Below are 19,423 nucleotides of genomic sequence, written 5' to 3'. Positions count from 1 at the left end.
TACCACAACATGAGGAACTGTATCAAAGAGTCATGGCATTAGGAAGGTTGAGAACCACTGACTTAGAGCAAGCCCAGACTCCAGAAGTCGCTCTCCTACAGGTGCCCCTCCACTGCTCCGTAGCTCCATCGTGTACCTCTGGCTACCACATATTTCTGTTTCTCAGATCTCAGGGTTCCTGTATCTCAGCATTTGCACAGCAGAGCGAAGGAAGCGCTGAAACCCACAGCAGGTTCATCCTGCTCAGTATAAATGAGGCTCACAGTCTTTGTTACCCACCACTGCCCTGTCAGAGGTCAGGCTTCATTCTTATGTTGCCTCAGCTGTTTTTGCGTTTATTTAGGCGACAGGGACCAGAAATAGGAACTGTTGAGTTTTCATTGTAGTTTTTCATTCCTTTAGTTTGTGCCACTACCTCTTGGTTAGGTTTCTTGGCTACCTTTCCTTTGAGTCTTTGTAAAATATAATTGTACTTTACTGTGCATGTGACCTAAAGAATACTCAGTCGGTTTTATTTTTAAGTTAATGTCCAAAAAAAATTCCCATTTTCCACCAGTTTTTGTTTTTGAATGTTTATTCCATCCATAATCATGGTGGCATTTTATTTCAGCAATGATCCATACAGTAAGAAATATCTCTATGGAAGGAGGCCCTAAACACTATGGCTTTCTTTCCTAAATTTGTTTTTTATTTTCCTTGTATAAGAAAAACAAGGAAAAATAATAGGAATAGTTTACAGTAACCCTGATGATTGTTCTAACCTATAGTTTCTCATAAGAGAAAGTGCCAGAGACCAGCTCCACAGAGGCCTAGATCGGGAGAAGAGAAGGCTTTTCTTATCATATGCTAGAGGCCCAGTGCAGGGAGTCCATGCAAGGGGCTTGACCCTCGCAGCCATGGTGGCTTGCCTCGACCCTTGCAGACCCGGCTTTGTCCGGAAGGTTCACTGTCCAGTCTAATTAGCATATTACGCTTTTATTATTATAGATTCTCTTGAGTTTGCGTTGCTGATAAAGGTGAGGTGGATCGGGGGAAAGAATTTCTTGTTTTTCAAGCTTTGCTAGGACACTGTGCTTAAAACAAGTGTTTGAACTCTTCCTGTGTCCCTGTATTTCCAGGGGTGCTTTCTGACCTCTTATTAGCAACACAGCTAGGACTGGCAGCATGTTTTGTGGTGCCAAACATAGCTGTAGCCAACCTGGAGCAGGTCCAAACCGAACAAGATACTGAAGTCAAAATGAGCAAGTGGTACAAGTACTGTTAGTCAGAGTCTGCAAAATCTGCCTAGGAAAGCAAGGCAGACAGCTTTGACTAGCTTCTGAAACTCTGTTCATAGACTGACATTTCAGTTCTTCTGGGTCCTGGGTAGTGGGTTTCAGTCAACAAGGCACTAATTTTTCTTTTAAAATTTGCCCATAGAAGCGAGCCCTTGGGATGTACATACTGGTGATAAACTTGGAGCTTGAACATTGTTGCATCGGTGATCTGTGTTAACAGTCCATATCATATTAAAAAAATAATGAATTTGTATCTCTAGAGGGACCTGGCTTTAGTCATTGGCTCCATGAGTTGACCTAAGCTTTAGCTTTAAGCTTTCATTAATTTTGAGTGGCCAATGCCTCTTCATTAGTAATATGGTGGTTCATGTGTTGATCAAGTAATGCTGTCCTTAAAGCCAAGGAGTATGTATGTTTTGAGTTATTTTTCTAGTAGTGGTATATGTCTAGTCAGTCAGTTTTTTAAACACCATCTCTATCATGACTAGTGCCATTCTTAAATAGGCTGGTGGCTAGAGTCAGCCAGTCAATCTTTAACCAACCTCGCTCATGCCAGCCTGCAGTATTTGTCTCAGGAGTCTTATATTGACTAACCAGTTGAGCTTAAAAGAAGCAAAGGGGTGCTGAAACCGGTTTGGCTCAGTGGATAGAGCGTCGGCTTGCGGACTGAAAGGTCCCAGGTTCGATTCCGGTCAAGGGCATGTACCTGGGTTGCGGGCACATCCCCAGTAGGAGATGTGCAGGAGGCAGCTGATCGATGTTTCTAACTATCTCTCCCTTCCTCTCTGTAAAAAATCAATAAAATATATTAAAAAAAAAAAAGAAGCAAAGGGGTGAATTGGAGTTTTTCTCAACATAAGGTTAATCAGAACCTTTCGACATAGTAAAGCCAACATATGGTTGTCTGTGCCTTAAAATTTTACATCTTCGATTTTACTAGAACTTTACACTGCTACTCCTTGTTCCAACTTAAAGTCATTTAAGTTAAAATAGTTTTGCTATATCCTATTTTGAACTCTTAGGTTATGAAAATGTAATGGTAAGTTGATATAAAATGAAAAACATTATCATATATAGTTTACCCTGAATAATGCAGGTGTTAGGGCTACTGACCCCCCCGCCACAGTAAAAAATGCTTGTATAACTCGACTCCCTAAAAACTCAGGTTGTCCTGTGGTATCCGTGGGAGACTGGTTCCAGGACCCCACCCCATCCTCCGTGGACACCAAAAACCTCTGATGCTCAAGCCTATAAAATGGCATAGATCAATGCATGCAGTTGGCCCTTAACATCTGCAGACTCCAGACCTTGGATCAAAAAATAGCACAGGTATTTATTGAAAAAAACCCACATATAAGTGGACCTGCGCAGTTCAAAAGTCAACTGTACATTCCTAAGATTTTTTTTTTTCCAGGTCAGTCAGCAAGCTTTTGAGTGTGCCAGGGAGACAGTTTTTGTCTACTAGGAACTTGGCGTTAAGCTGGTAAGGCTCTATGTGCCTGTGAAACAATTAGTAAAGAGAACAATTATATGAAATAGATCCTTTTAAAAAATACATCTGGCCGAAACCGGTTTGGCTCAGTGGATAGAGCGTCGGCCTGTGGACTGAAAGGTCCCAGGTTCGATTCCGGTCAAGGGCATGTACCTGGGTTGCGGGCATATCCCAAGTAGGAGATGTGCAGGGGGCAGCTGATCGATGTTTCTCGCTCATCGGTGTTTCTAACTCTCTATCTCTCTCCCTTCCTCTCTGTAAAAAAAATCAATAAAATATATTTTTAAAAAAGTACATCTGATTGAACAGTGATTTAGAGGATTTGTAGTAAGATAGAATCAGATGTAGTGAAGGAAGTTGGTGGGGCTTATAGGTAGGAAGTAAGAGTGTACTGATTCTAAATGGCTGAGAGTTGGATAGTAGAAAAAAATGGCATCTCAGGTGGCAGAATTCACTGAGGGTTGGAGTGTATATGGAGTGAATTTCAAAGACAGTGATCAATTTGGCAGTCTCTTGTTCGTAATTTTAAAATATATATTATGGTTCCTGATCAGTACCCAAACCTAGCCCAGTCCACTGCCCAGAAATAATAACTGATTATATTTGTCTTTCCTAGTATTTTATTGTTTACACTATTACAGATGTCCTCCATTCCCCATTTCATGCTGCTTTGCCCACCTCCACCCAGGACCCCCTATAATAATTTATCTGGATACTTTAAAAGTCAAGGTCATACTGTATATGAAATTGCCTTTTTGAAAATATAAATATTTGCCCATTGTGTTAAGCCATTGTTTGCAAATGACAGAACACACTACTCACACTAGTCTAAACAGTAAAAGTTATGTATCATTGGCTTATAATAATCAAAAAGTTCAGAGATTGGATAGAAATCAGATAATGGTTTAATCAGGGCTCCAGCTCAGTGTCTCCCATAACGTTTTTGTAGCCTTGCCCTGTGCTGTGTGTTAGCTTTGTTCTGAGGTATGTGTTTCCTTCCCACCTCCAGCAGAAGTCCTGAGATTGGGGCTGATTGGCTCAGGTAGCCTAGGACTAAGCTGGTCACTGGGCCTGGGGAGAGAGACTTGCCCTGGGAGATTTGGTTGGGGGTCAGTCCCACCCAAGCCTCATGGCTCTACACAGAGGCAGAATAGAGGTTAAGAAGACCACTCATTGTCTGCTCCACCCATGCTATTATAAACTCTTCATAAATAACATTTGTAACAGCTGCAGAGTATCTCATTATATGAATGTTCCATAATTTAACCATCCCACTACTGGTGAGCATTGTAGAATGTTTCCCCCGCCCTATTTTAAGTAATGCTTAGTTGGACTTCCTTATTATATTTAGAGATGTTTTAAAGGAAAAATAAGACTTGATTAGATGTAAATATGAAAGGAAGGGAAAAGGAGAAATAACTGAAAGTTGTACTTTCATAGACGGATGTGGCGGGTTGCGTAGTGTGGAGAGTTGGGAGGACTTTTGGTTTGGACTGCCGCGTGCTGAGTGAGATCCGTTGCTGTAGTGGTTCTCTTCATCTTTTTGGTGCTTCTGAGCAACTCCTGGGTACCCACTGGTATGAATTATTTCCAGTTACTGTCTTCTATTTTATATTTAAAGACCAATTGTACTGATGGTGCTTTTTTTTTTTTTTAACCTCATCATTTCTATCCCCCACAATCCCATTGTACTTTGATTTGAACCTTTTGCCTTGTTATCGTTGGTACCATATGCTCAAACCTGTCAGTCATTATACCACGATTGTAAATGCAACATCTTACCAGAATAGCCTGTCCCTGCTGTCTCCTACTAGTTTCACCATTTGGCTTCTATTAAAAATACAGAACTAATTTATTCTGAGTAAAAGACCAGTGTAATTTTCTGTACCATTACTTACAACAGAATAGAAGTCATTGATAATCAGATTATGTCCAGGAAGATTTAAATGATTCTAATTTAGAGGTTTTGGGGTTTTGTGTTGAGACAGCTAACAGTAGATCTGGTGTAAGATGACCCATTAGCTTCTGTCCCCTTCGTGGACTTCTCAGTTTAAATGGAAGCATCTGGGTGGGCAGCAGGCGGAGCTAGAGTAGGATTTAGGATTGGAAGCAGACACCTGCCAAGTTTGTGAAGCGCACATATGCTCAGTATAGCAATCATTTGATACTAGAACTGCCAAGGAATGTCCTAAAAATAAGGTGGCTAGGAACAGAGGAGAGGCTTACAAGATTAGTTTGAACTTTCTTTTTTTCATGGTCTGCCATCAGAAGTTTGGGTATTAGGTTCAAAACTGACAAATAAAAAGAATTTATTGCCCTGGCCAGTGTGGCTGTTGGTTGGGCATTGTCCTGTGTAGTAAGATTGCCAGTTGGATTCCAGGTCAGGGCACATGCCCAGGTTTTTGGGCTTGATCCCCAGTGTGTGTGTGTGTGTGTGTGTGTAAAAGGTAGCCAATAAATGTTTTGCTCTCGCATCCATGTCTCTCTCTCTCTCTCTCTCTCTCTCTCTCTCTCTCTCTCTCTCTCTCTCTCCCTCTCCCCCCTCCCTCTCTCTCTCTTTATCTCTCTCTCTCTCTCTCTCTCTCTCTCTCTCTCTCTCTCTCCCCCTTCCTCTCTCTCCCCCTTTACCCTTGGGTAGGATGGAAAGATTAGGTTGGATACCAAACTGTGAGAGAGATACATCGATTGCCTCCCACCTGTGCCCCGAGCAGGCCAGGGAATGAACCTGCAAGCTAGGTATGTGCCCTTGACTAGTAATCCAACCTGTGACCCTTTGGTACATGGGCCAATACTCTACCACCTAGCCACACTGGTCAGGGCTGTCCATAGCATTCTTAATCCTATATAACTCTATTCCCTCAGCTTCAGAAATTATAAACCCGGAATAGAAACCTAGCTAGATCATTGATTCTGTGAAGTATTGGTCAAAAACAGTCAAGCAACACTTTGTGGGACGTCTGTTAAAGACTGTGTCAAGCCGAAACCGGTTTGGCTCAGTGGATGGAGCGTCGGCCTGCGGACTGAAGGGTCCCACGTTCGATTCCGGTCAAGGGCATGTACCTGGGTTGCGGGCACATCCCCAGTGGGAGATGTGCAGGAGGCAGCTGATCGATGTTTCTCTCTCATCGATGTTTCTAACTCTCTATCTCTCTCCCTTCCTCTCTGTGAAAAATCAATAAAATATATTTTTTAAAAAAAGACTGTGTCAAATAACATGTGGCAAAGAAGTATACATAGAGGTTACAAGCATGGATGCTGGAATTGGTCAGACCTGAGTTCCAGTCCTACATATTCCATTTACAAACTGTGTCTCCTTGGGCAAGTTATCTGGTGTATTTGAATGGACCTTAGATTCCTCATCTGTAAGGTGGAATAATACCTACCCAGCTTATGGACTTATGAGGATGAAATAGCCTAATTTGTCTTGGATTGTGGCACATGATACATGTTTAATAAATGTAAGCTGTATTATTTCAGTATTTTATTAAAGGAGAGATTAACTCATTCCTTGAACAGGTGTTAAGTATCTATTGTTTATGGGTCTGATAAAACCAGACGCTACTCTCTGAAGGACATAGGAGGGCACACCCTGTGGTAATGCTACATTAGTTTCAGTTCACCAGGAGAGGTGTGTGCAAGGTACAGCCTAGAAAGAACAGTGGTAGTGATAGATTTCACACCTGATGGGTCATTCTGCCAAAATTTTTTTTAATATATTTTATTGATTTTTTACAGAGAGGAAGGGAGAGGGATAGAGAGTTAGAAACATCCATGAGAGAAACATCCATCCAGCAGCTGCCTCCTGCACACCCCCTATTGGGGATATGCCTGCAACCAAGGTACATGCCCTTGACTGGAATTGAACCTGGGACCCTTCAGTCCACAGGCCACCGCTCTAGCCACTGAGCCAAACTGGTCAGGGCTCTGCCAATTTTTTTTTTTAAATATATTTTATTGGTTTTTTACAGAGAGGAAGGGAGAGAGATAGAGAGTTAGAAACATCGATGAGAGAGAAACATTGATCAGCTGGCTCCTGCACATCTCCCACTGGGGATGTGCCCGCAACCCAGGTACATGCCCTTGACTGGAATTGAACCTGGGACCTTTCAGTCCGCAAGCCGACGCTCTATCCACTGAGCCGAACCGGTTTTGGCCCAATTTTTTTAAAAAAATAATTCTTTATTGTTGAAAGTATTACTTATGTCCCCCTTTTCCCTTATTGACCTCCTCCAGCCTGCGCCCCTCCCCCCAGCCAAGTTTTGAAGAGAGAGAGAAGACTGGGTTAATAAATATGGAGAGAAGGGCATTCCAGGCAGAGAGCAGAGGAATGAACAAAACTGAAGGTGAGGGGGGAACTGCAGGTAGCTTTGCTATAGTCAGAACACGGTCTTTGTGGGGAGATGGCAGGAGTAGTTGGGCAGAAACTAGCATATGCTGGGCTGAATATTGGGCTTCATTCTGTTTTTTTTTAATCCTCACCCAAGGTTATGTTTTTTATTTATTTTAGAGAGAAAGGAAAGGAGAGAGAGAAACATCGATCGGTTGCCTCCTGTACAGGGATTGAAAACCCACCCAGGTATGTATCCTGTCTGGGACTGGAACCCACAACCCTTCGGTGCACAGGACAGTGCTCCAACCAGCTGAGCCCACCGGCCAGGGTAGGAAGTAATTGAAGGATGCTGAGCATGGAACTAACATCAGAGCTGTTTTGTTTTTTTTTGTTGTTTTTTTTTAAATATATTTTATTGAGTTTTTACAGAGAGGAAAGGAGAGAGATAGAGAGTTAGAAACATCGATGAGAGAGAAACATCAACCAGCTGCCTCCTGCACACCCCCCACTGGGGATGTGCCTGCAACCAAGGTACATGCCCTTGACCGGAATCGAACCTGGGACCTTTCAGTCCGCAGGCCGACGCTCTATCCACTGAGCCAAACCGGTTTCGGCAGAGCTGTTTTTTAGGAAAGAAATTTTTGCAGCAAGTGGTAAAGAAAGGGAAATCTGTCTGGACATGGCACTATGTAGAGACATCTAATTAAAGAGGACGTGTATCTGGATGATAGAGGTAAGTAGACTTGAGGAGGGGTAAGGAAGAAGATTGGCTAAGGCAACTTGGTGGCTGTTGGCGTTGTTACCTGAGAAAGGTAATATGGGAAATAGAAGTTTTTTGGACTATCGTGGTTATAGTTAAGATTGAGGTGCTTGTGAGTCATCCAGAAAAAGAGATGTATCAGGCAGTTGAATGGGTTGATTTGGGCTACCGAGATTTGATATATCCCAGTAGAGTATAGGCCAGGGGTGGGCAAACTTTTTGACTCGAGGGCCACAATGGGTTCTTAAACTGGACCGGAGGGCCGGAACAAAAGCATGGATGGAGTGTTTGTGTGAACTAATATAAATTCAAAGTAAACATCATTACATAAAAGGGTACGGTCTTTTTTTTTTTTTTTTTTTTTTTTTTTTTTTTAGTTTTATTCATTTCAAATGGGCTGCGGGCCGTAGTTTGCCCACGGCTGGTATAGGCAGTAATGAAAGTTTGTGTAGAAGTGAGTTTTTTCTGAAGTGAAACTGTACGTTTAGAAAGATACCTAAAGGAGAACCTTGAGGAATGTCAAACATTTGAAGAGGAACCAGCAGTGAGCAAAGGCTGTGGAAGCATTCCTGCTGTCCCTGAAACCGAAAGGGGCCATTGTAAAGACTTTACAGGAATATCTTAGGTTGACTTCCTGGTGTGCAGTCGTTACGTTGACTCTCTGGTGTACATACACCCCGGGTCAGCTGAGTCTTTGTGTTCTTTAGCTGATTTGCTCTTAGGACAAGCTTAACAAAAATTCAGAGTTGTAATTTACTCATAAGAATGAAACTTAGTAAAGCATTTTCCAAATATAACATGCTTTGCCTTCATTGTACTTTTGTATTCCTGAAATAATGATCAAACAGTGTATCTATCACTCTCCTCTACACAAGCCACATAATTTCAAAAGTGGGAAAGGTATTCCAGAGAGAAAGCTTAGAAGCAGAAGGAGCTCCTGGGAGTGGAAATGGTAGTAGCCTACCCCCTGTAGCAGATTTTGGAGGTCAAGAAGTAGAAGACCTGGCAGTTAGCTATTAGTGGGTGGGTATTGGGGCATACATTGACCAGAGAAGATAATTTAGGTGTTCAAAGCCTTTGAGAAAGGGCCTCGTGATTCTTAATGTTGGAAACCAGGAGATCTATGTGATGGAAAGTAATCCCCCTTTTCCCCAAAGCAGACACGCGTACCTTGCGACAGGAATAGGTTTTGAAGTGTGGTGAGCAGAACAAACTCTGCTGAGCACCTTTATTTCATTGCTGGTTTCCTCCGTTACCGAACTCGGACAATTCCAAATGAGAAAGCCTTTAGCTTGTCATTACAGTACTTCACTTGGCTGTCAGGATTTTCACATTAGTAATTGGGTGGTCTTGGCTGGGGGTGGAGGGCTGCTCTGCCCTTTGTAAGATTGGCCCACACACCACTGTACTCAGGTCCCCCTCAGGAGCAGAGGCAAGCTGGCTGGATTTTTAATGCAAAAGCAGGTGGGCGGGTGGATATATAGTGTTAGACTTTTTCAAGGCAAGATAAAGCCCATGCACCTAGTGGGACTAGAGGGGATAAACTTGACAACACATAGAATTTTTCTTTCTGTTTTTCTTGTCCTACATCCAGCAATTTAAAATACTAAGAACAGGGATAAAGTGAAAATTATTCCATACCTGTATCTATTGTTTATTGGTAATAATCAACACATTAAATATCTGCTGGATCCCAAAATCTTACTCTTTTTATGCATACAGTACATAATAGATATATTGTATATCTGAGGTAGCAAACTTTTATTGGGGTGGTTGATGATTTTTTTAAAAAGGCTGGGAAATTCTGGGTTATCTCGTTCGAGTACTTGTAGTCAGCCCGTGTGTCTGTCTGAGATGTTAGTGCACTTTCTTTCTTTTTCTCATCTCTCAAACTGGGCTAGGGGTGATAAACTCATAAGCTCATTCACCACCTGAAGTGCTTTAGGAATATATGTGGGTACTTTTAGGATTATGGCAAAATATGTGATACTAATACTTACCAAGAATATATGTAATGCTTCAAAAATACAGGGTGTCCCAAAACAGTGTACACACACGTTAACAGCTGATAACTCACTTAACTTTCACTCCTTTTCAGGTTTAACTGATTTGAAATTATGGGTGAAGCCAGACAAAACTTTGAACAAAGAAAATTTATCCTCAAGTGCCAATTTTTTTTTATGGGGATATATAAAAGATAAAGTTTACGGTGCAAAATGGGCAACATTCAACAAATTGAGGGCATACAAATATTGAACAAAATCATTCTTGATGTTTGTGATACCGTTGCTTCACATTATCAGCAGTGCCTGGACCAGAACAGTCAATCAGTTTGAAAACAGGTATTGACAAAAAAAAATTATTCATTAGATTATTCTGTAGATTCTTTTAAATTTTGAAAATGAACTGTATATTAATAAACACTGACTTTATGATTCAAAGTGTGTATACATTTTTGGGACTTCCTGTATATATTTATACAGTTCCCCTACAACAGGGAACTTTGAGGTTGCTTAAGCATGTGCAAATAAGCTGAAAACAAAAAAATGCCAGGGCACCCTAGCTGGTTTGGCTCAGTGGATAGAGCATCGGCCTGTGGACTGAAGGTCCCGGGTTCGATTCCAGTCAAGGGCACATGCCTGGATTGTGGGCTCGACCCCCAGTAGGGGGCATGCAGGAGGCAGCTGATCAATGATTCGCATCATTGATGTATGTGTGTGTCTCTCTCTCTCACTCCCTCAATACATTCTTTTTTTTAATGCCAGGGGGCCCTAGCTGGTTTGGCTCAGTGGATAGAGCATTGGCCTATAGACTGAAGGGTCCTGGGTTTGATTCCAGTCAAGGGCACATACCCAGGTTGCAGGCTTGGTCCCCAGTGGGGGGCATGCAGGAGGCAGCCAGTCAATGATTCTCTCTCATCATTGATGTTTCTATCTCTCTCGCCCTCCCTTCCTTGCTGAAATCAATAAAAAGAATATTTTTTTAAAAAAATGCCAGGGGTGGGACAACAGGAACGCTAAAATGTTTATCACATTATAATATACAATATTTTTTTTAATATATTTTATTGATTTTTTACAGAGAGGAAGGGAGAGAGATAGAGAGTTAGAAACATCGATGAGAGAGAAACATCGATCAGCTGCCTCCTGCACATCTCCTACTGGGGATGTGCCCGCAACCCAGGTACATGCCCTTGACCGGAATCGAACCTGGGACCTTTCAGTCCGCAGGCTGACGCTCTATCCACTGAGCCAAACCGGTTTCGGCATAATATACAATATTAATTTAATTTGTATGAGTAGAGTTGCTCAGTTAATAACACGTTTATGAGCATAATATGTTTTTTCCATGAAATCATGATGTTTTCAGTGATGTTAAAACCTAAATTAGGAAGATTTTTTTCACCCCTAATTTGGTGAGTTTATTGTCCTGCATGCCTGCCCCAGGACTTCCCTCACAGTTTTTAGGATGGTTCCTCAAACTGTTTAGGGTATTTCCCTTTATCCAAGTGTTTAGGTATTTTGAAATACAGTCTCACGCGATGTGATGACATTTTGGTCAAGGGTGGACCACATATGTGACGATGGTATACTACTTAGCCTAGGTGAGCAATAGGCTACCCCGTCTAGGTATGTACATGCTCTCTAATCCCACAGCACAATTGCCTAATGACAATTCTCAGAATGTATCGTTGTTCAGTGGCACAAGACTAGATATATGCCGGAAGTAGTATGATGGTGTTTCCTGACAAGTTAAGTAGTTGATGAAGAAGTGATAGAATTTGCCTTGGCTGGTGTGTTTCAGTGATTGGAGCATCGGCCCTGTGCACCAAAGGGTCTCGGGTTCAGTTCCCCATCAAGAGCGTGTGCCTGGGTTGTAGGTGCACTCCTCTGGTCGGGGCGTGCAGGAAGCAATCACATCGATGTTTCTCTCTCGCCCTTCTCCCCTTCCTCCCTCTCTCCCTTTCATTCTCTCTGAAAAGCACTGGAAAAGATGTCTTCTGGTGAGGATTAACAACAACAGCAAAATAAATGATAGAATTTATGATGACATTTGTGTCTGGGCCCATTTTTCTTAGCAGTTCTCTCCCTTCCCATGCATAGTAGACTATGTTGACTTCTTTTTCTGTCCTTATGCTGCCCAAAGGAGAAATACTTATTTGTATCTTTGCCACTCTGTAGTTTTCTTTGTTTCAGGTTTCCCCCCCTTTTCCAGGAGGCAGATTAGCAAAATGTTTTTAGAACAAGACAGACCCAAATTGAAGCTAACTGTAGTTTCGCTTTTTATTGACTGTGTTTGTAGTCAAGTCACTAAACCTCTTTGAACTCTAGTTAGTTCTTCTGTAAAATAAAAAGACCCTCTCTGGAAAGGGTTGTCCTTAATGTACATAAAAATGTCTTAAAATAGGTACACAATACAGTGTACCTTTTTTACATTTTAATTTTAAAGTAAAAAAGAAACTACCGTTACAAGGGCTCCATCCTGCACTCTTAGTTTATGAGGAATTTGTATAAGGCTCAGACAAGCTAAGGGACCTGAGCAAGGCTAGGGAGGGCAGTGTGGATGCCACTGGATCTCAGTGTCCTTTTGGATCCACTGCACTTTCTTTTATGCCATTCATTTCTCACTGTGCAGACACACATGGTAATGGTGGTGTTTTGCTGTTCTGTGTGAACTGATCCTGAATTTGACCTAAATTGCATGGGTAGAGATTACATTTGTATAGACTGTTAAGGATAGTTCTGTGGACACTTTCTAAAATAGGGTAATTACTTTGCCCATACTTATGACTTCATTTACTAGACTTTATAATAGGAAAATGGATTGGAAAACCTCCTAAAATTCCATCTGGTCCTTTGATGTGTAAAGGGTTTTCAGTTACCAGGAATTGTTCCAAACATATAAAACTGGTCCCTGTTGTCCAGAATTGTCTTTCTAAGGTGGGGGGATGCCTGTGTGTGCGTGTGCGCACACACACACACACACACACACACAAGTGGTTGCAATCTGTTGAAATCATATTTTTCAGATTTACGCTATTGAAGCATTTGCTTATTATGAGTAAAAAGAAAACCAGGTGTAAAAATTCATTATGTAATAATCACATTTCCTCATTTACATTTGGGAGATGATTTATCGCTTCTTTTGAAGAAGAACTAGAATATTTTTATAGCGTACTGTCTCTCCAACAAAGGTCTTTCTTTGCAATATAAATCAAACTGTCAAACACGTACTGAATGCCCAGAGGATACTGAGATGAATAGATGAAGCTCCTACCCTCAAGTAGCTTAATCTAGTAGAAGACAAATAATCCTATATAATAAAAGGCTAATATGCAAATTGTCCCCTCCACCAGGAGTTCAACCGGGAGTTCAACCAGGGGACGGGCCGGCCAGCCAACTGCCCGCAGCCCCTCCACCCAGCCCGATCAGGGTGGGCCGGCCGGACCCCACCCGTACATGAATTTGTGCACCGGGCCTCTAGTTACTATATATTGAGACAAGGATGATGATACAACTGTGATAATAATGCAAAGTTCAGTGGTAGCAGAGAGGAAGTAGTCCTTAAGTTAGGTCTTGAGTTTGCCATCTTAGGCAGAGAAAACGGCGTATTCCAAGTCTGAAAATCGTGAAACATCTTGGCAATTGGGAAGCTACTTGCAGTAGCTTTAGTAACAGAAAGGTAAGACTGGAGACTTAGGCAAGGACCAGATAATGGAGAGCTTTGTGTTCAGTGCTGTACACTTCACACCAGTCAGAAAATACTGTGAACTTGTATGAAGTGATTGGTGGTGTTTGCTATGTTAGTCAAAGGTGAACTCTCTTAAATTGATCTTCTCCATTCTTTTAAGTTAGTTATTAGCACACTGATAAGTATAAAGGAAATAATGTTTTCATTAGGGTTTTAAAAAACTAATTCATTTTACTAAGTATCTCCAATATTATGGATGTTTTTGTTGTTTTTTAATCTCATTTTAAGTTACATTATGGCCTCTCTCCATTGTGCTTGTAAGGATAGTTGAGTATTGAGTGTTTAGTATGAAATACAAAGAACAGTGAACAGGGACTGTAATTGCAAAGGTAGGTAACAATATGATGAGAGAATTTGTCAGCAAATGTAGAATTGTCTTTGAGGATAATAGACAATACCACTTTAGCTAAATTGTCTCAAAAAAGTTTGTGGCATTGGAAATGGTACCTTCAGCTGGACAGACCCTATTCACTGACTCTCAGAAGCAAAACCTCAGTTGTCAAGCTTCACTCACTTTCCGCAGAGTTCCTAGTCTGCTTTTATGTTGCGTCAGTTTTAGGAGCACACAACCAAGGAATGCCAGACATTAAAAGAAGAGGAGCCCTGACCGGTTTGGCTCAGTGGATGGAGCATCGGCCTGCGGACTGAGGGATCCCAGGTTCGATTCCGGTCAGGGGCATGTACCTTGGTTGCGGGCACATTCCCAGTGGGGGTGTGCAGGAGGCAGCTGATTGATGTTTCTCTCTCGTCAATGTTTCTAACTCTCTATCCCTCTCCCTTCCTCTCAATGAAAAAGCAATAAAATATATTTTAAAAAAAAGAAGGGGAAACTATTGAAGGATATTATGCAGAATGGCAGTCTAGCTTTTAAAAAATAATAAAACTTTGTTTTTCAGAACAGTTTTAGATTCACAGAAAGTTATACAAAGAGTTTGAGTAAACCCCACACCAAGTTTTCCCTATTACTAACATGTTATGTTAGTATGGTATATTTTTTATAATTAGTGAACCAATATTAATACATTATTATTAACTAAAGTCCATACTTTACTCAGATTTCCTTAGTTCTTCCCTAATGTCCTTTTTCCGTTCCAGGATTCCATGTGGGATACCACATTACACGTAGCTGTCATGTTTGCTTTCACTCATTCTGGCTGTGACAGATCTGGTTTACATTGTAATGATGTTATTTTGATTTATAGACTTGAGAACCTTCTGAAGGGGACAGAATGAAAGCGGTGAAGAAATCACTGTATAATAATCCAAGGGGAGGTAATGGCAGCTTGAATTGGAGTGGTAACAGAAGTAGAGAGAAGTGTTCTGATTTGGGGTATATAAAAGCCATAAGATTGGAGGAGAAAAATCAAGCAAATGAGTGTAGATAGAAAAGAAAATAGGTTCAGGGGATGGAGCCCTTGGGAACTTGAATGTTTAAAAATTAATAAGATAAAAAGAAACTAGCAAATGAGACCAAAAAGAGTGGCCAGTTAGGTAGAAAGCAAACCTAGAAGGTGGTGTGTCCTAGCAGCCAGTGTTTCAAGGCAAAGGAAATGAATGCCTCTATTATGTGCTCTTGATGGGCCAAGTCAGATGAGGACAGAGAATCGGCCTTTGGATCCAGCAGCAGGTGATCATTGATGACCTCTGTGAGTAGTTTCAGTGAAGTGGTGAGAGCAAAAGCATGTTTGGGTTCAAAGCGAATGGGTGGGCACAGGGAAAAAACACTGCAAACTGATATTTAATTATAGGTAATATGTATGCGGAAGTATTTAGGAGAAAGTGGACTAATGTCTGCAACTTTGAAATGCTGGAGGGGTAGATAATGGAAGGATGTACAGATAGATAAGTAGTAAAGCATGTATTGTTAATGGTATAATTTAAATGATGGGTAAATGTGTGTTCATTGTAAAACTCTTAACTTTGCTTTGCGTTTGAAACCTTTTATAATAAAAATGTTGGGGGCCGGGGAGAGAACAGGAGGAAAGAAATTGGAGACAAGGAATACAGGTGTAACTATTCTGAGGAGTTTCAGTGTAAAGGGAGGAAAGAGATCGGGCAGTAGACTCAAAGAAGTCTGTTTTCATCCCAGTCCCAAAGATGGGGGAAACAGAATTATTTACTGATAGGAAAGATCCAGTAGAGAGAGAGAAAAAATCAACGATGTAGAAAAAAGAAAGGGAAATTACTGGCTTGATGATCGTGAGCAGACAAGTAAGGATCTAGCGCATAAAAGTAGGGTTTTATTTTGCTAGGAGCTTGGACAAAAGTTATGGGAGGCAGAGGATAAAGATACAGGTACAAGTAGTAGTATAGATGTGTTAGGAGCTTTGTAAGATCTCTTTTAGTTGCTTCTGGTGGGTTTTTTTTTTTCCAGTGAAATAGGAAGTGAGATCATCTGCCTGGGAAGGGGCAGTTGAGGCTTAAGGGTGATGAGATAGTCATCTAGGAGAGAGCTGAATCAGGGAGGGAAGCAGAGGAAGAGCCCACTGGAAGTCTCCTGAGGTCAAATAACTGAGTTAATGTTTCAGAAAGAGAATGGTACAAATGAGAGGAAAGACACTATCACATTTTTTAAAAGAAAGAAGATAATTTCTCATAACTGATGATGTGAAGGGCCCACCAAATACCGAATTGGAGTGGTAACAGAAGTAGAGAGAAGTGTTCTGATTTGGGGTACAACACCAGCATAACGAACCACACCAGCATAACGAACCAAAACAGACCCTCATTGAGATATATTATTGTTAAATTTCAAAATGACCAGAAAAAAAGGTTCTTAAAAGTATCTAGAAAAAGGAAACAAGTCTCTGTAAAGAAATGCTAATGAGACTGCCAGTAAACTGCATGGATAACTCCAAATACCAGAAAACAATGTCTTTCAAAATCTGAGGGGAAATGCTGTTCAGCTCAGGATTCTGTTGAATTCTATACTCAGTCGAACTAGCATTCAGGAATACGTATAGAATCAGAGCATTTTCAGACAGACAAGCCAGGACTCCAGATGCTTGCTTTCCAGGCATCCTTTCTTGTAAAGTACAATGAAAAAGAATAAGGAAGACGTGAAATCTAGGAATCAGTACATTTAACTGAGGAAAGTATTAGAGGAAAAATCCCAGAATGATAGACCTATTGAAGAGGGAAATTGGTGATCCAGACATTTAATACCATCCTTGACAAGTTGTAATAACTTAAAAATGTAATAAAGCCAGGAAAAAAAATTGTTTTAAGGTTGTTAGAACTCCAGGAAAAGCAGAAAGCCATCCAATAATGGAACTTTGATTTTCTTTTTTTTTTAACCAGCTTAAATTTTTCTCCCAGAGCTGTAAACTGTGACTTTGACCATGAATAGTCAACTGTAGAAAACAGGGGTTTTGGTTCAAATCCGTTCAAATTTGATAGCTTAATCATTATAGGTCTATTATGCAGACCTATTCATGACATTAATACTCTTTTACCGCCGAAACCGGTTTGGCTCAGTGGATAGAGCGTCGGCCTGCAGACTGAAGGGTCGCAGGTTCGATTCCGGTCAAGGGCATGTACCTTGGTTGCGGGCACATCCCCAGTGGGGAGTGTGCAGGAGGCAGCTGGTCGATGTTTCTCTCTCATCGATGTTTCTAACTCTCTATCTCTCTCCTTTCCTCTCTGTAAAAACTCAATAAAATAAATTAAAAAAAAAATACTCTTTTACCACACGAATGAGGATTATAAAGGTTTGATGACACCATTCTGTGGCTGCAGACAGTCATACTTAGGTAATCATAATTCTGATCATTTTTGTGACTTGGAAAACTACTTGTTACCATGGGCAAAAGAGTGAATCCTATATGCTTGCATTTCCAGGTAGCACGGATGTTGCTGCTCTGTTAATTCCGGGGCTGACCCAGAATCTTGAAGTGGTACACCAGTTTCCCACTTGAAATGCTACATGAGATCAGGACGTTCTTGTAGCCTGGAATTGAGGGTCTGACAGACCCATTGTTTGCATTAATACATCCTATTATTTAGTCCTTTTAGTCCCTCAGTTCTCTGCAGGTTGTGACGTTTCTGTGGGATGAAAGTGCTGGTTTTCCAGGGAACAGTGTGTAGGTGCTTAAAGAGATAAAACTAATAGGCGGAGCAGGGCTAGGCTTGTCTTTTTTTGATGGTACAAGCCTGAGCAGCGGGGTTCTCGGCCCCGCCCAACCCGCTCCGAAGCCTGCTGTCTCTGAGCTGTGCAGCTGCCTGAAGGAGGTCACAAAAGCTAGTTAATTGTTGGAGAGGCCTCCATTCCAACAGTAAAAGGAGGGGTGGTTCATCCAGCCTGCCTGTTAACAACAGCTATATTTGTCTCCAGTCCATTAGAGAGTCCTTAGAAAAAGTGGCCATGTCATGAACATTAATGTCCATTTTTCTTGATGAAAGTGCCCATATTTGGGATCTTATAATATAGACTCCTAATGTCACTTGTGGAAGTAGAGAAAAGTATCAGTAATAACTGAGTAAGCATGTGTCTGGGTATACTCGTTAAAATTGAGTCTTTTCATAGATTCTAAAGTTTTTCTGCACATTATATAGCCATTTGAATTGGTTGTGTGAAAAAAGTTTTATGTAGCTATTTTTAATTGTACAGCAATTAAACATTCCCTAGGTTCTCAGAAAATGGGATCATTCTTCATAACTGAAGGATTATACCTTTTATACATTCTCTTTCTTTTCTTTAAATATGGTGGAGGATAATTATCTAATTTTTTAATTCTGTCACCTTGAGAAACCTATGAGATGGCATTAAATTTGATATCTCTCCCTATTCTGTGTTCGCTTCTGTAAACAGAGGGAGCACCTTTGGGGGGAAGCAGTGAATTTAGAGTCTTGAAATAATGTGTATGGGTGTTGTTGTTTTTTAATGTTTATTTCAGAGTCCCTTCAAAACAGCCAGATTCCCCCTACCCTAGCCTACATTTCTCTCTATTGCCTGGCTAATGCGGGAGCCCTGCTGCCACTTTGGTCTCCCTCAGATGTGCCTGCCACACAAAAGCCAGGGTCATGATCTTAAAGAAAAAATTCAGTCCATAATTTCCCAGAATCCTTATTCTACCGTCAAAGCCCTACACAGTCTGGCCTAGCTCTCTGTCTCTCAGGCCTCCATGGCTTCACTTCACATAACCCCCTGGGATTCAGCATTTCCTTCTAGACTCTGTTAAACCCCTTCCCACCTGCAAAACTGTGCTCAGGTTCTCCCCTCTGCTTGGAATATTTCTGCTCTCTCTAATCCATGTCCTTCATCGTCACTCCCAAACCTAGCTGAGGCCTACTCACACCTAGGGCTTCCAGTTGCAATTTCACTGCCCAGGTCAGTTTTCGTTGACACTTGTCTCTATGCATGATTAGATTAGGTCTCCCCAAGTTATGCTCTCCTATAAAGCACCCTGAACTATTCATCATAGAATTTTCTATACCTGAAGTTGTAATTACCTTGCCTCCTTGCTGTCAACTACCTGCAAGTAAGGATCATTTCTTTCTTTTCTAAAAAGAAAATATTTTTTTATTGGTTTCAGAGAAGAAGGGAGAGGGAGAGATAAAAACGTCAGTGATGAGAATCATTGATTGACGGCCTCCTGCGCGCGTGCGCGCACACACACACACACACACACACACACACACACGGGATTGAGCCCGCAACCTGGGCATAGGGGGAATCAAACCATGACCTCCTGGTTCGTAGGTCGAGGCTCAACCACTGAACCACGCCAGCTGGGCAGGATCATTTCTTTATTGTATCTCCAGGACCAAGCACAGCCCCTGACTCAAAATAGACGCTCACTATATATTTGTCT

General features: G+C 41.4%; 1 protein-coding gene across 5 annotated transcripts in view; it reads left to right on the top strand.

Moving 5' to 3' along the window:
- GRB2 (growth factor receptor bound protein 2) overlaps positions 1-19,423 on the top strand; it is a 61,601-nt gene that overhangs the window by 17,794 nt on the left and 24,384 nt on the right. Inside the window, exon 1 of one of the 5 annotated variants that reach the window (XM_059671211.1) lies at positions 2,535-2,606. The exons of the other annotated variants lie outside the window; for them this stretch is intronic. Coding sequence (XP_059527194.1) covers positions 2,550-2,606 — 57 coding nt within the window. The 5' untranslated portion in view covers positions 2,535-2,549. Of the gene's footprint in view, positions 1-2,534; positions 2,607-19,423 lie in introns of those variants that run through there. 5 annotated transcript variants of the gene reach the window in all.

The sequence above is a fragment of the Myotis daubentonii genome, chromosome 16 (assembly GCF_963259705.1).
Source record: "Myotis daubentonii chromosome 16, mMyoDau2.1, whole genome shotgun sequence".
Taxonomy (NCBI): Eukaryota; Metazoa; Chordata; class Mammalia; order Chiroptera; family Vespertilionidae; genus Myotis; species Myotis daubentonii.
Note: the sequence above shows the minus strand (reverse complement) of the source record. Positions and strands in the feature narration are given on the sequence as shown.